This window comes from Phocoena sinus, chromosome 7 (assembly GCF_008692025.1).
Source record: "Phocoena sinus isolate mPhoSin1 chromosome 7, mPhoSin1.pri, whole genome shotgun sequence".
In the NCBI taxonomy this organism is placed as follows: Eukaryota; Metazoa; Chordata; class Mammalia; order Artiodactyla; family Phocoenidae; genus Phocoena; species Phocoena sinus.
In genome coordinates, this window is record NC_045769.1 from 34,208,659 (window position 1) to 34,224,987 (window position 16,329).

General features: G+C 36.8%; 1 protein-coding gene across 5 annotated transcripts in view; it reads left to right on the forward strand.

The window, feature by feature from the left end:
• Nucleotides 1-16,329, forward strand: part of ALS2 (alsin Rho guanine nucleotide exchange factor ALS2) — an 87,375-nt gene that overhangs the window by 66,054 nt on the left and 4,992 nt on the right. For 3 of the 5 annotated variants that reach the window (XM_032637747.1, XM_032637745.1, XM_032637744.1), the window contains exons 21-29: nucleotides 1,518-1,682; nucleotides 2,826-2,937; nucleotides 3,140-3,217; nucleotides 6,951-7,084; nucleotides 7,986-8,153; nucleotides 11,655-11,772; nucleotides 12,719-12,876; nucleotides 14,744-14,866; nucleotides 15,748-15,924. In XM_032637747.1, coding sequence (XP_032493638.1) covers nucleotides 1,518-1,682; nucleotides 2,826-2,937; nucleotides 3,140-3,217; nucleotides 6,951-7,084; nucleotides 7,986-8,153; nucleotides 11,655-11,772; nucleotides 12,719-12,876; nucleotides 14,744-14,866; nucleotides 15,748-15,924 — 1,233 coding nt within the window. The remainder of the gene's footprint in view (nucleotides 1-1,517; nucleotides 1,683-2,825; nucleotides 2,938-3,139; nucleotides 3,218-6,950; nucleotides 7,085-7,985; nucleotides 8,154-11,654; nucleotides 11,773-12,718; nucleotides 12,877-14,743; nucleotides 14,867-15,747; nucleotides 15,925-16,329) is intronic. The other 2 variants (XM_032637748.1, XM_032637746.1) reach the window with 1 other exon arrangement.

Here is a 16,329-nt window from a genome sequence, read left to right on the forward strand (position 1 = left end):
ATGAAATTAGCACACTCCCTAACACCATACACAAACATAAACTCAAAATGGATTAAAGACCTAAATGTAAGGCCAGACACTATCAAACTCTTAGAGGAAAACATAGGCAGAACACTCTATGACATAAATCACAGCAAGATCCTTTTTGACCCACCTCCTAGAGAAATAGAAATAAAAACAAAAATAAACAAATGGGACCTAATGATACTTAAAAGCTTTTGCACAGCAAAGGAAACTATAAATAAGACGAAAAGACAACCCTCAGAATGGGAGAAAATATTTGCAAATGAAGCAACTGACAAAGGATTAATCTACAAAATCTACAAGCAGCTCATGCAGCTCAATATCAAAAAAACATACAACCCAATCCAAAAATGGGCAGAAGACCTAAACAGATATTCCTCCAAAGAAGATATACAGATTGCCAACAAACACATGAAAGGATGCTCAAGATCACTAATCATTAGAGAAATGCAAATCAAAACTACAATGAGTTATCACCTCACACCGGTCAGAATGGCCAACATCAAAAAATCTACAAACAATAAATGCTGGAGAGTGTGTGGAGAAAAGGGAACCCTCTTGCACTGTTGGTGGAAATGTAAACTGATAACAGCCACTGTAGAGAACAGTATGGAGGTTCCTCAAAAAACTAAAAATAGAACTACCCTTTGACCCAGCAATCCCACTACTGGGCATATACCCTGAGAAAACCATAATTCAAAAAGAGTCATGTGCCAAAATGTTCATTGCAGCTCTATTTACAATAGCCAGGACATGGAAGCAACCTAATCATCCATCAACACGTGAATGGGTAAAGAAGATGTGGCACATATATACAGTGGAATATTACTCAGCCATAAAAGAAACGAAATTGAGTTATTTGTAGTGAGGTAGATGGACCTAGAGTCTGTCATACAGAGTGAACTATGTCGGAAAGAGAAAAACAAATACCAAATTCTAACACATACATATGGAACCTAAAAAAAAGGTTCTGAAAAACCTAGGGGCAGGACAAGAGTAAAGACACAGACATAGAGGATGGACTTGAGGACACGGGGAGGGGGAAGGGTAAGCTGGGACGAAGTGAGAGGGTGGCATGGATATATATACACTACCAAATGTAAAATAGATAGCTAGTGGGAAGCAGCTGCATAGCACAGGGAGATCAGCTCAGTGCTTTGTGACCACCTAGACGGGTGGGATAGGGAGGGTGGGAGGGAGACGCAAGAGGGAGGAGATATGGGGATAGATGTATATGTATAGCTGATTCACTTTGTTGCAAAGCAGAAACTAACATACCATTGTAAAGCAATTATACTCCAATAAATATGTTTTAAAAAAGAAAAGCCATGAGAAAAAAAAATGAGATTTTTTGATTGGTGAAAAAGTCGTATAAACAAATAATTACAGCTACCAGTGAGACATGAGTATAATTTTGAATTTCCTAAACTTTGTAAAAATGAGCATCAGAACTCAATGTGCTTGTGATCTTTATTCATTCTTTCTAACCACAGTTACGCCTCTGGTGAAGTTTTTGAAGGCTGTTTTCAAGATAACATGCGTCATGGTCATGGTCTCCTGCGAAGTGGAAAGTTGACTTCATCTTCTCCCAGTATGTTCATTGGCCAGTGGGTAATGGATAAGAAAGCTGGATACGGTGTCTTTGATGATATCACTAGGTACAGTATCCTGCTTCTAATCTCACAATTTAGCATGAGAGGATAAGGTTCCTCTGCTTCTCCAAAAACATGATTTTATGAAGGCTGAGCACCTTAATTTGACAATACTTCGAACATTTTTAATAAGACAGAGTTGTCAGGTGTCATTTTATGCATTTGTTTGTGAACAAAACAACAGGTTACTTCCTTACAAGATCAAGATCATTCAAAATTAACATTGGTACCATTTTCCTTAAAGCTTCACACATAAATAGCTTTTAGTGTCTCAAAGAAGCTACCGAATCTTTGACTGTTATACAGAGAGAAACCTTTAATGCAGTCAGTAGGTAACAGGAGTAAAAGGTTAGGAGGGTCAGTGGAAATTCCCTTTTGGGGTCATAGAATAGTATCTAAACACCTTTCTGCCTAGGTCTTCCTATCAGGTTAGACACTTGTAACCATGCCAGCAACCTAGGAATCAAGCTTGGTTAAATTCAATTAACTAAACCTTGGGGAGAAATATAGTTCTTTTGCCTCTGTATTTGGTTTGGCCTGATTTGCTTTTGGGCTAAATATATACTCTTCCTCTCATATTATTGTCATAATGTGTGATTTAAAAAATTTTGCTGTTATCACTAAAATCCATGATTATTTAATAGGCAGTTTGTACTAATTTTAATTTTTTTAGTGGAGATTAGTAAGGTTTCTCGACATTTGGGTAGGTGAAGAATGAACCTTCTTTTATGATAAATCCCATTTCTTTTAAGTTAGTAAACTTTTGGGTGAGAAAATGTTGTGCATAGGTTTGAGCCTACCTTTTGAGTGACTCATTTTGGTGACATTATTTAGAGTTGAATTCTTGGCATTAATTAAATATTTTAAAGTTATCAAGGAAGTACTGGAAGTATATACAGATCTATGTCTGGTAGACAATAATGTTAAATTCCTGAGAGAACATTGCTCTGAGTAGGATATATTTTACAATCACATTGTCCCATGTTTGAGGAGACAGAGTTGACCACTTTGACTAGAGAAATGGAACAGATACCAACCTAGGGGTGATGCTTGGTACCTCCCATGTGATAATTGTTTTTTCCCCACCTCATCTTTATCATCACTGATTTTTTATTTCATTTCTTTTTTTTTTCTCCTATTTCTTTGCAGAGGGGAGAAGTACATGGGAATGTGGCAAGATGATGTATGTCAAGGGAATGGTGTGGTAGTTACCCAGTTTGGATTATACTATGAAGGCAACTTCCACCTTAATAAAATGATGGTGAGTGGAATATTTTACATATAGTTACTGTTGACTTTTTGAAACTCCTATGTCCTTAACTTTTTAACTCATCTGTTCTACCTTTCCTAGTACTATTTTTCTTGTCTTAAGATTATGTAAGGCTCTGAGGGATGTGACTGTGGGTATCCTAAGTTACTGTGTGTTTTATGTGTTGTGATTTTTGTTTTGTTTCTTCACATAGGGAAATGGAGTTTTACTTTCTGAAGATGATACTATCTATGAGGGAGAATTTTCAGATGATTGGACCCTGAGTGGAAAGGTTGGAAACTTCTTTCTTTCTCTGATAATCTTTTACTAATTTTTTCCTGACCTTTAAAAAAGCTAACCTATAATAAAATTCACCTGTTTTAAGCACACATTTCAATGATCTTTAGTAAATACGCAGAGTTGTGCAACCATTACCACCATCCAGTTTGAGATCATTTCTATCACCCAAAAAGATTTCCTTCACCATCTCCTGCCCATTTGCAGTCACTCCCTGGTTCCTCTTCCAGTCCCAGACAACCTCTGATGGACTTTATAACTATAGATTTGCCCTTTCAGGTCCTTTCATATAATTGGAATCATACAACAAGTATTCTCTCCCCTGTGGCTTCTCACATTTAGTATGTTTTTGAGGTTTTTCTATATTGTGGCATGCGCAGTACTTTATTCCTTTTTATTACTGAATAAAAACCACATTTTGTTTATCCCTTCACCAGTTGATGGGCATTGGATTATTTCCAACTTTAGACTGTTTCCAACTTTGGGCTACTATGTATACTGAAGTTGACTGCAACTTCTTCTTTTCTTCTTCTTTTTTTAGTTGAAATATGGTTGATTTACAATATTGTGTTAGTTTCAGGTGTATAGCATAATGACTCAGTATTTTTGCAGATTATACTACATTATAGGTTATTACAAGGTAATGGGTATAATTTCTTGTGCTATCCAGTATATCCTTATTGCTTATCTATTTCATATATAGTTGTTTGTATCTGTTAATCCCATACCCCTAATTTGTCCTTATACCATCCACTCCCCTTTGGTAACCACAAGTTTGTTTTCTGTATGTGTGAGTCTGTTTCTCTTCCATTTACATTTAAAACTTCTTGTGTGAACATGTGTTTTCATTTCTCTTGGGTGGATACCTAGGAGTGCAATTGCTGGGTTGTACGGAAAATTGATGTTTAACATATTAAGAAACTGTCAAACTGTTTTCCAAAGTGGCTGCATCACTTTACATTCCCATCGTCAGTGTATGAGGATTCTAATTTATTCACATCTTTGGCAGTATTTTTTATTTTCTTTTTTTCCTCTTTGTCATTCTAGTGGGTGTAAAGTGATATGGTTTTATTTGACTTTCCCTAAATGACTAATAGACTCATTATAGAGCATATCTTCATGTACTTACTAGCCATTCATCTGTCTTCTTTGGTGAAATATATATTCAGGTATTTTAAGAATTTGCTTGTTTATAGTCTTATTGAATTTTAAGGATTTCTTTATATAGGCTGGATATAAGTACTTTATCAGATACAGGGTTCACAAATATTTTCTTGTAGTCTGTGTCTTGTCTTTTTGTTTTCTTTTTTTTTTTTGGAATTGTCTTTTTGTTTTCTTAATAGTGCCTTTTGAAGTACTAAAGTTTTTAATTTTAATGAAGTCCAGTTTATCAAAAAAACTTTATGATGAATTATGCTTTTGATTTCATATCTAAGAAATCTTTGCCTAACTCAAGGTTACTAAGATTTTCTTCTGTGTTTTCTTTGAAAAGTTTTATAGTTTTAGCTTTGAGGTAATTTGTGTATGATGTGAATTAAAGGCTAAATTGATCTTTTTGCATGTGGGTATCCAATTGCGTCAGCAAGTTTTCCCATTGTATTTTCTTGACACCTTTGTTGAAGTTAATTCACTATAAAATGTGTTTATTTTTGGACTCTGAATTATGTTCCAGTGATCTACATGTCTCTCCTTATGCCAGTACCATGCTGTCTTGACTACTATAGGTTTCTAGTAAGTTGTGAATCAGGAAGTGTAAGTTTTCCAACTTTGTTCTTTTTAATAATAATTGTGGCTATTCTGGATCCTTTGCTTTTCCATATAAATTTTAGGACTGGCTTGTTAAAATCTGCAGAAAGCCTGCTGTGATTTTTATAGGGATTATTTTTACTCTACAGATCAATTTGCGAAGAATTACCATCTTAATAATATTGAATCTTCCAATCCATGAATGTGGATTGTCTCTCCATTTATTTAGATCTTCTTTAATTTCTATCAGCAATGTTTTGTAGTTTTCAATGTGCATCTCTTGCATATCTTTGGTTAAATTTATTCCTAAGTATCCTTTTTGATGCTATTATAGAGAGAATTGTTTGCTTAATTTTATTTTTGGATTGTTCATTGCTATTATATAAAAATACAATTGATTTTTGTGTTTTGTTCTTATATCCTGAAACCTTGCTGAATTTATGTATTAGTTCTAGTAGGATTTTTTAAAATGGATTTCTTAGGATTTCTTGCATACAGGATCATGCTGTCTGCAAATAAAGACAGTTTTACTTCTTCTTTTGCCATCTGGAAGGATTCTTTTTTCTTGTCTGACTGCACTGGCTACACTCTCCAGTAGATGTTGAATAGAAGTGGTAAGAGTGGACATCCTTGCCTTTTTCCCTGTTTTAGGGGAAAAGCATTAAATCTTCCACCTTCAAGTATAATGTAGCTGAAGATTTTTCATAGATTCATCAGATAGAGATAGTTCCATTCTATTCCTAGTTTGTTGAGAGTTTTTATTATGAACAGGTTTTAGATTATGTCAAAGGGCTTTTTCTGTGTCTATTGAGATGATTATGTGGTTTTTGTTCTTTATGCTATTAATACAGCATATTATATTGGCTGCTTTTCTGATGTTAAAGCAACCTTGTTTTCCTGGGATAAATCATACTTGGTCATGGCATATAATCCTTTTTTTATATATTGCTAGAATTAATGCTAATATTTTGGTGAAGATTTTTATATTTATGAGGTATTTATTATATTTATGTTTATAGTTTTCTTTTTTCATGATGTTTGTCTTTGGTACTGAGGTAATACTGGCCTCATAGAATGAGTTGGGAAGGGTTCCCTCCTTCTCCATTTTCGGAAAGAATTTGGAAAGCCTCAGTGTTATTATTGCTTCTTCAAATGTTTTAGAGAATTCACCAGTGAAATCATCTTGGCCTGAGCATTACTTGGTGAGAAGGTTTTTAATTTCTAATTTAATTTCTTTACTTCTAATTAGTCTATTCAGACTTTTCATTTCTTCTTGAGGCACTTTTGGTAATTTGTTCCTCTTAAGGAATTTTTCTATTTCATCTAAGTTACCTAATTTATTGGCATAAAGTTGTTCTCTTGGTATTCCCTTCTAACCTTTTTAATTTTTGTAAGGTTGGTGTAATGTCCCATTTCTTGATTTTGTAATTTTATGTCTTCTCTCTTTTTTTCTTGATCTATAAGTGTCTTTTTTTCTTGATCAGTCTTATTGTTTGTCAAGTTTGTATATCTTTTCAAAGAAGCAACTTTTGGCTTCATTCATTTTTCTCTGTTTTCTATCTCATTGATTTTTGCTCTAATTTTTATTATCTCCTTCTTGCTTTGGGTTTAGTTTGCTTTTTCTAACTTTATGAGGTGGAGTTTTAGATTACTGATTTGAGATCTTCCTTATTTTATAATATAAATGTTTACAGCTTTAAATTTGCCTCTAAGTACTGCTTTAGTAGCGTCGCATCAATTTAGATAAGTTGTGTATTCATTTCATTCAGGTAAAACTATTTTACCAATTTTTCCTGTGATTTTTCTTTAATCCACGGATTGTTTTCATACACTCTTTTTGCACATGCATGTACATACAACTTTTTTAAAAGAATTAGGGACTATTGAAAAATGAAAATGTTAACCATTTAGTGCTTTTTTTTCTTGATTTTTAAGATTGAAAATATTTCCTCTAATTCCACATTTTTTCTGACTTTACCTAGGGAACATTGACTATGCCAAATGGAGACTACATTGAAGGTTATTTTAGTGGAGAATGGGGATCTGGGATAAAAATCACTGGAACGTACTTTAAGCCTAGTCTGTATGAGAGTGATAAAGACAGACCTAAAGTTTTGTGAGTAACTAGTGTTAATTATGGATTAATTATTGAATGTTTTGAGTTGTCTTGCTTTTATCAAAGCTGGTTAATATTTCAAATGCAGGACAAGTTTTTAAATTCTTTTTGTCTTTAAACAATGTATAACCTTGAATTGTAAACTGAAACTGCTATAGATAGCTAAATCTGTATTCTTGGCTTAGTTTATAGCTGTAGAGCTTAAATGTTTAAAATGATGAAAGTTCTGTGTGCAGGAATAATCTTACTGTTAATGGTGCAGGTATCCAAGTTGATTGAAAGAGAGATTTTTAAATGGAAGCCCTGCACAACTTGATTTTGAAAAGTAAAGGTCAATCCTATATATACACTGATACACTGCATATATTGGGAAAAGTCAAAGTCTTGAAGTGTATGATGTTTTTCCTCCAAGTTTTTGGCATATGTTTATTTCCCTTTATTGTTTCTAGCTTTAGCTTCGTTTTTGTATTTTGACAGCAACTCAGATTCTTTGTTTTCATGGGAGCTTGATATACTTTCTGTACCATGTTTATTCTTAGTATTTTTAGAACCCAGTATGTAATGCATTTCACAGTTCTCAGTATGAGATGTGCAAGGCACAGGAAGTCCTCATTTTAGCAAGGATCAATTTTGCAACATCAATTCTATGGAAATGTAGAAAGCAAAGGAGTCAGTTCTGACGTGCTTCCTACTTAATTCATATACTTTAGTATCTAATACACCCTAAGTAGCTAAAAACCATCGATTTAAATTTTTATTCAGTTTTTAAACAATGGAACCACCATCAGTTTAGGCAGTTTTTGTCACAGAAGTATTTGCAGTTGTATATTAGAAAGTTTCTGTTATTCAGGATTTTTGCACAAAATAAGTGATTAATGAGAGGCTGACGTGACCTTATTAGCAGGAAGCTTGGAAACCTGGCAGTGCCGGCTGATGAGAAGTGGAAAGCAGTGTTTGATGAATGTTGGCATCAGCTTGGCTGTGAGAACCCAGGCCAAGGGGAAGTTTGGAAAGCGTGGGACAATATTGCTGTGGCCCTGACTACCAGTCGGCGCCAACACAGAGACAGGTGCGTGAATGCCTGCCCAGCATAGGGCAGAGCCTGGTAGGAAGACGAAACTTAAAACCAGTAAGTTGTCAAGGCTTCCCACATTTAGTTTTTAAATATAACTTAAAAGTCAATTATGTACTTCTGGGTAAGGATGGATAAAACACACCTCCTTGTATTTGCTACTGAACTTAACTATAAAACCTAGGCAGAATGCATGGACATTTATTTGAAACTCTGAAAAGTAAATATCAGCAGGTGTTTTGGGGAAGAGCAGCTGAATTTAGAGTACCACCCAACCAGTGGTGAATTTACTGGGTTTCTTAACTTCAATATTCCTCATCCTAAACCCAGTATAACCTGAAACTAGAAGCAAGCACTGTGGTGCAGACAGACAGAGATCTAGAAAAACCCCTCTCTTTCTGGCTCAAGATGCAGAAAAGAGACTTCCTAAAGCTCAGAAAGAGTGGAAGAGGTACACTGGGTTTTCTCTCTCTCCTCTTTCTCCACTTTCTCATGCCTCAGCCTGCAGGCACTCCTGTGGCAGGGGCAGCGATAGCTGTGGCTGGAGCAGCCATGAAACTGGATGCGTACAGGAGCCAGCACTCTTGCAGGAGTGGACCCTTCTTCTCCCTTGATGAATCATTTGGTCCTGGCCAAACTTCATTGCTCTTTGGCCTCTCTCTCTATCCTCCTACCACTTCATGGAAGTGGGCAGTTTCTGGCTGGAGGACCTACAAGGGGAATCAGAAAATGCTGGGAAGGTCATGGAAAGAGAGGAGCTCTGGAAAACAACCCTGTAAAGTTGTTCATGAACTCCTGGATTCACCCCAGACCTGCATGCGTGGATTTGATCCGAATCAGCCAAACACTTTGAGAACTCAGCTACTAAGTTGACTTCTACCTAGGTCCCAGACTAACACCTCAGTGGTACTCACAGAAAGACCCAGATAGGACTGCAAAGCCCTTGAGAAGTGAACTGACATTGGAACCACAGCCCACAGATGGCTGAAACAAAAGTATCAGCTGTTTCAGAGATTTCCAAATCACCTACACATTCAGTGATTCACTAGACAGACTCATAAGACTCAACATATAGTCGTACTCGCAGCTAAGTTATTACAGCAACACAGTAAGGTTCCACAGCCCAATCGTAAGGGAAGAAGACACAGGCAGAGTCTGGAGGAACCCATGTGCAAGCTTCCCATGCTCTGTCCTTTCTCTGAGGGGTCACACAGAGCACACTCTCTGCCAGAGCAGTAAAATGCAGCCACACATATACAATGTTTCTGCTCAGGGAAGCCCATCAGAGATGCAGTGCCCCAGACTTTTACTGGGGACTAGTCACATAGGCATCCTGTGCTTAGCAACTACCAAAATTCCATAGTCCCAGAAGGAAGCAGATGTTCACCACAAATCACTTTAGTACAGTCTATGGACAGCAAAATATCCTTATCAGTTAGGAAATGTTTCATATTAGTATAGGGAACTTTTAGAAAGCTTAGTTCCCAGGTACCAGCCAAGGGCCAACTTTATAAGCAGGTCCTTGTAAAGGTAATAGTTTCAGTTCTACTATGTTTACTATGTTATGGATGGCAACATTCTCCATTAGGATATAAACAAGACACAAAATCTCGTAACATAATACTCAAAATGTCCAGGAAATAAACCAAAATTACGTGGCAATGAAAGAACCATGAAAACCTCAACTCATTTGGGGAAGGACAAACCATAGACATCAACAACCCCCTACCATAGATTTTGGAATTATCTGACAAGAACTTTAAAGCAGCTATTATAAAAATGCTCAAATGAGCAATTGCAAACATCCTTGAAACAAATATTAAAATTGAAAGTATCAGCAAAGAAATAGAAGATACAAAGATGAACCGAATCAAAATTTTTGATTTGAAAAATACAGTAACCAAAATTTTAAAAATCACTGGGTGGGGTCAGTAGCAGATTAGAGATTACAGCAGAAGAGTCAGTAAATGTGAAAATAGATTGGTAGAAATTATTTAAAATGAACAACAGAACATGAAAAAAAAGTGAATAGAGCTCTAAGGACCTGAGAGTCTAATATTTGTGTCCTTGGAATACCAGAAGGAAAGGAGAAAAATTGTGGGGCTGAAAAAATATTTGAATAAATAGTGGTTGAAAGGGTCCCAAGTTTGGTGAAAGACATAAACCTACACATTCAAGAAGCTGAACAAACTGCATCCTAGAAAAAAACAAATATCCATGTACAGACGTGTTACATTCAAATTGGAAGGAAAAAAATCTTGAAAGCAGATAGAGAAAACTTTTGCATTACGTATATGAAAACAGCAATTCAAATGGCTGCATACTTGTCAGAAACCTTGGTGGTCAAAAGGAAGTCACACAACAATTTTGAAGTGCTGAAAGAAAAATTACAGATGTACTTTTCATTTCTCTTTTTCTACTTTTTTCTTATTTTCTTCCCTTTTCTCCTTTTCCTTTTTCCTGCTTTTGTTTTTTTCCATCTGCCATTCTTCATGTTTCCTTATTTAACTTGGCCGGTCACTTCTGCAGGCATTGACTAGCATTCATATCTAAAGAACTTGCTAATCCCTACAGTATAGGAAGAAAGTTTTGTTTTGTTTTTTCCTGTGTTTGGGATAAATGGGAATTGATTATAGTGTTTCATTCATGAAGTTTATAATTTTTACCTCCTACTCTTTCTATCAGTAGAAAAAATGGAAACTCCCAGGATTGACTAAAGCTGTGGACCTGCCCTTGTGTGGGATGCAGTTGGTCACCCTTCTCTGATAGAGCCCATGTGCATAGACATTGAGACTTGAGCCCTACAGTTAACCTTGGTTAACTCTTGTTGGGTGTTTCCAAGAAGTAAGAATGAAAGAACTTTTGTATAAAACCACATTGCTGCCACAAAGGTCTTATTTGTTTATCTAAATCAGTATCATAATGATAATTGTGCACTGTTTCTAATTTCTTATTGATTGTAATCTAATAGAGTGCCATTACCAGAAATTTCAGTTGATGACTAGTATGTGTTTTATCTTAGCCTCTTCATCCGGAGCTTCCCTTTTACCCATTGTGTGCTTACCGCACCACTCTTGTGGCATCCACATTATCTCCTTACTTCTTGAGCTCATTTCCATTTCAGCCTTTGCCATTTGATTTATTTTCCTTAATCCTTAGCTCTCCCTCTCCCCTTTATGCCATTTTTATTATCACTAACAAGTCTATCGCCAGTTTTCTCTTCAAGCTAACGTAATAGTATTTTCCAACACCATGGTTTCTATTGGTGCAACATCTTCATTAATTTATTGTGGTTGGTGTGGAGTAACATTAAATGCTACTTTGAATGACTGTTACATAAACCTAACAGCAGGTCAGTTACCAGTTATGCACACATTTGGGCTGAACACTGTGCTGGGTGCTCCATTTCATCCTTAGTTGGTGACTGTGCTTCACGTGCACTTACAATTATCTTGCTTTCTTGAAATATATGATAGGCTTTCTTTTCTCTTTTTATAGTCCAGAGATATTAAGTCGTTCACAGACTCAGACACTAGAGAGTTTGGAATTCATTCCTCAGCATGTTGGTGCCTTCTCTGTGGAGAAATATGATGACATCAAGAAATATTTAATAAAGGTAAACAACAGTCAAAACCATACCAGCCTTGTGAATTAATGATACAACTGACATGATATATCATTCAAATGTACTCACAGCTTATTGTTACTCATATCCTGTTTTTGCTGTCGAGGTATGTCTTTTGTTAGTTCTCTGACTACTAAAAGCACATTTCTCCCTAAAGATTGACCTATTATGATAGAACTTTATAAATTTTGTAAAGTGTTCAAGGGGGTTCTGGACATCTAGGGTCAGAGTTTATAATGGCTTTTTGTTTGTAACGTTAGCAAACTAGAGATTGTATAAATAAAGCATGCTGCCTTCACCCCATGGTTATGCTGTCTTTGCTTCCTTCTCAAACCCTGTGAGATTAGCCCACAGTTTAAAGAATGACATGTATTGACATGGGGGTACAGGAAGGAGTATTAGAAGAAATCAAGGGAACTGAACAGTGATTGTTTCAGAGCATAATCAACTGTCATTATTCAGTTTTCTGGAAAGTAACATTTCATATATTTTTCATGATGTTTATGGTATATCAGAACCTTTCTTTTCTTTTCTTTTTTTTTTTTTCCTTCAGCCGTGCCATGTAGCATTTGGGATCCTAGTTCCCTGACCAGGGATCGAACCTGTGCCCCCTGCAGTGGAAGAGTGGAGTCGTAACCACTAGACCTCCAGGGAATTCCCTTAGAACCTTTCTTTTAATATTCTTTATCAGTATATCCAAAGCGATCTTCCCAAAATGTTAAAAGGATTCTTTCAGAATAAGAACTCCTACTGCATATAATTTGGGTAGACTCAACCCTTTAGAAAAGTTGAAGTATTTAAATTTTCCTGGTCCAAAAGTAGACTCTTGACAGTTTGAAAATTGCTCATCATTTATGAAAGTGTTTCTTTTTGGTCGATCAGTTGTTTCTGCTGTTAGTGCACACTGACTGGCTGCATCGGTTCTCTTGCTGCTCAGGCCTGCGACACTCCTCTGCACCCACTGGGCAGGCTCGTGGAGACACTGGTTGCAGTGTATAGAATGACATATGTGGGTGTGGGAGCCAACCGCCGGCTGCTGCAGGAGGCTGTGAAGGAGATTACGTCCTACCTGAAGCGAATTTTCCAGCTGGTGAGGTGAGAGATCTTTTCACTGAAGTCATCAAGAAAATGGTTTTATGCCACAGATCCTTCAATAGATTAAATAATGAAAACATGTTTTTACTTTGTGTTTATGCTATAACTATAAAAAAGATGGACGTTAGCCATTGTAACTTACTCCCTTTATGTCTTTCTTACTCATTGGGTATGATAGAAGGCTAAAATAAAATTTTTTAATACCAATTTTGGTATGAAATATAGTAGTCTTATTTGGATTTAATCTCTAGGAAAAATCACGTCTCTAAAACCTAACCACAGAGAAGATAAAGTCTAATACGAAGCTTTAGCCCTGAGTGTTTATGTCCTATTCCTCGACAATAGCCTGTTTGTTCACTCATTCAACAAATGTTTGAGTGCATCTACGTGTTAGCCACCATTCTGGCCCTTGGAGGAATTTATCAGTAAACCAACCCCCCAAAAGAAAGAGAGAGAGAGAAAATCTGTACTCTCATGGGGCTTCCGTTCTACTGGGGACAGAGTAAACAGAATATGTAGTAAGTGAGATAATGATTCATGTGATGGAGGGGAAGAGAATGGAGCTGGAGGTGAGATGCTGCTATTTTAAACGGAAGGTCAAGGAGACATGACTAATAAGGTAATATCTGAGCGGAGACTTTGAAGAAGGTGAGAAAGCAAGCAAGCATCTTTTCGAAGGAGAGGTTCAGGCAGCAAGCAAGTTTGGAACTTATGAAATTCAAGATATTTTACTGGATTTAAGCCAACAAGTAAACGCTGTATTGAGATAGTTATACAAAAGTTTATGAACTTGTCCCAGAAAAACCTCCTTATATTATTTAGCCTCAAAACTGATAAATGCATTTGGAAATGTTTCAGTTTGGAGGGGGCAGTGTTATCTACTAAAAAGATCACTGGGCTAGGATTGTTTCAGCTCTGACATTAGCTTAGATGGGTGAAGTGAAGATAAGTTCCCTGAACTTTTAAATTTTCTCCACTATAAAATCGGGGCAGGGGCATGGTATAAGTCTACAAAAATACAGAAGATTGCAAACTGCCTGTAAGAGTTAAGGTTTAAGTCTGTAAAAATAAAGAGGACAATAAACTTGTTTATGGTTAAAATCCACCATTTGCATACTAGAGGTGGGAAATAAAATCCAGGGAGAATTCAATGCCTAGGGAAAAATACTCAACAATTTAGCAGCTCAATCATTTGGAAAAGTTTTTCAACAGCTTGGCTTTTTAAAAAAAATTTTAAATTTTTGCATGAATTGAGTTTTCATTTTTTCTTAACGTTGGACATTTAATTGTTTATATTCTGAAAGCAGTGATCTCTGCTTGAAGAGTCAATACACGTTGACCTCAGATGAGATTTGCCAGTAAGAAAAACATATATAATATAGATCAGAATTGTTCATTCTTTAGTAACTAGACAGAAAAAACAGAACAAATAGATTTTTTACTGGTGTTATTCATTAGCTACATTTTTTTTTTTTTTTTTTTTTTTGCGATACGCGGGCCTCTCACTGTTGTGGCCTCTCCCGTTGTGGAGCACAGGCTCCAGACGCGCAGGCTCAGTGGCCATGGCTCATGGGCCTAGCTGCTCTGCGGCATGTGGGATCTTCCCGGACCCGCACACGAACCCGTGTCCCCTGCATCGGCAGGCGGACTCTCAACCACTGCGCCACCAGGGAAGCCCCATTAGCTACATTCTTAATTTTATCCTGTAAGAAGCATCAGTTAAGACTCTAAGGAAACTGACTTATTTAGTTGATAGAAAGTTTGGTTTTATTGGTCCTTAAAAGATTAAATAATGGAAATGTGTTTTTACTCTTTTTATCCACTCTAGAGGTGTAATTGTGTAATGATATTCGTTATTCTTCCTTAGGTTCTTATTTCCTGAGCTTCCTGAAGAGGGCACCACAATTCCTCTCTCTGCTCCTCTGCCAACTGAAAGAAAATCCTTTTGCACTGGGAAGTCAGATTCCAGATCTGAATCACCAGAGCCAGGGTGAGTGGAGCTGGGTGGAGATGGTGAGAAAGGGGGTGGGGACCAAGTGATCTTATGCAAAGAATCCCAGGAAAAGTTGTTTTCTCTGGATCTGTTTCCTTCTTTTTAAAATGATACGGTTGGGGGCTTCCCTGGTGGCACAGTGGTTAAGAATCCGCCTACCAATGCAGGGGACACAGGTTCGAGCCCTGGTCCGGGAAGATCCCACATGCCGCAAAGCAATTAAGTCCGTGCTCCACAACTACTGAGCCTGCGCTCTAGAACCCGCGAGCCACAGCTACTGAAGCCCACACACCTAGAGCCTGTGCTCCACAACAAGAGAAGCCACCTCAATGAGAAGCCCGCGCACCGCAGCAAAGAGTAGCTCCCACTCTCTGCAACTAGAGAAAGCCCACATGCAGCAACGAAGACCCAACGTGGCCAAAAATAAATAAATTTATTTAAAATATAAAAAAAAATTTAAAAATAAATAAAATGATGTGGCTGGACTTCGTGATCTCTGAGGTTCTTTTTAGGTCTCAAGTTATGTTAGCCAAACCCCATGAAACTGTAACTACAAATGACTGGGCACAAAGGCTGCTGAGCAAAGTAAATCATTCTGCCCTAGAACAACAGAGAAATCAGCCTTAAAATGGAAACAGAGTGGGCTTTCAATTAGATTTTGAGTTTATGATAAGAATTCACAGTTGGCCCAAGACAAAACTCTGGGGCCATAGGTAGACTTCTCATGTTAACTTCTTACATAAAAGAAGGAATATAACTGCTTCCTTACTCAAAAATTCCCATCTTTACTTTCAAGTTCTAGAAGATAAAGCTCCATGTTTGATTCTGTTTTCAATTTTAAGATTAATGCTCCTCCCTCTCTCTCCAATATTTTGTAGTTACGTGGTAACAGGTTCTGGGTTACTGCTTCCTGTGCTCCTACCTCGGCTCTACCCACCGCTGTTCATGCTTTATGCCCTGGATAATGATCGTGAGGAGGATGTTTACTGGGAATGTGTTCTCCGACTAAATAAGCAGCCAGACATTGCTCTTTTGGGCTTCCTCGGGGTGCAGAGGTCAGTACAGTAATTATGAATGGAACCTAATTGTTTTAACTCAACATGCAAACAGCATTATCGGGAATTTGGTACTTTGATACCTAATTGTATATATGATTTGCAGTTTATTTACCTATCGCATATCTGTCTTCAGCAAAATAGTGATGTTTTAAAATCTTTATTTCTGAGAGTTTTTAGACATGAGTTTGAAATGTGATTATTCTTCTGAATATAAGTAAATAATTTGAGTTATCCTGCTTGATATTTTGCAGTTCTTCAAAGCAAAATACATATATTCACATTTTCAGAGAATTAATTGTATTCAGTCTTTGGCGTTCTTCTTTCCCTTCTTTTCTCTTCTCTTCCCTCCCTCCCCATCTACAATTTCTCATGTAAAAGTTTAGAAGTGCCCTTTTTTGTTGT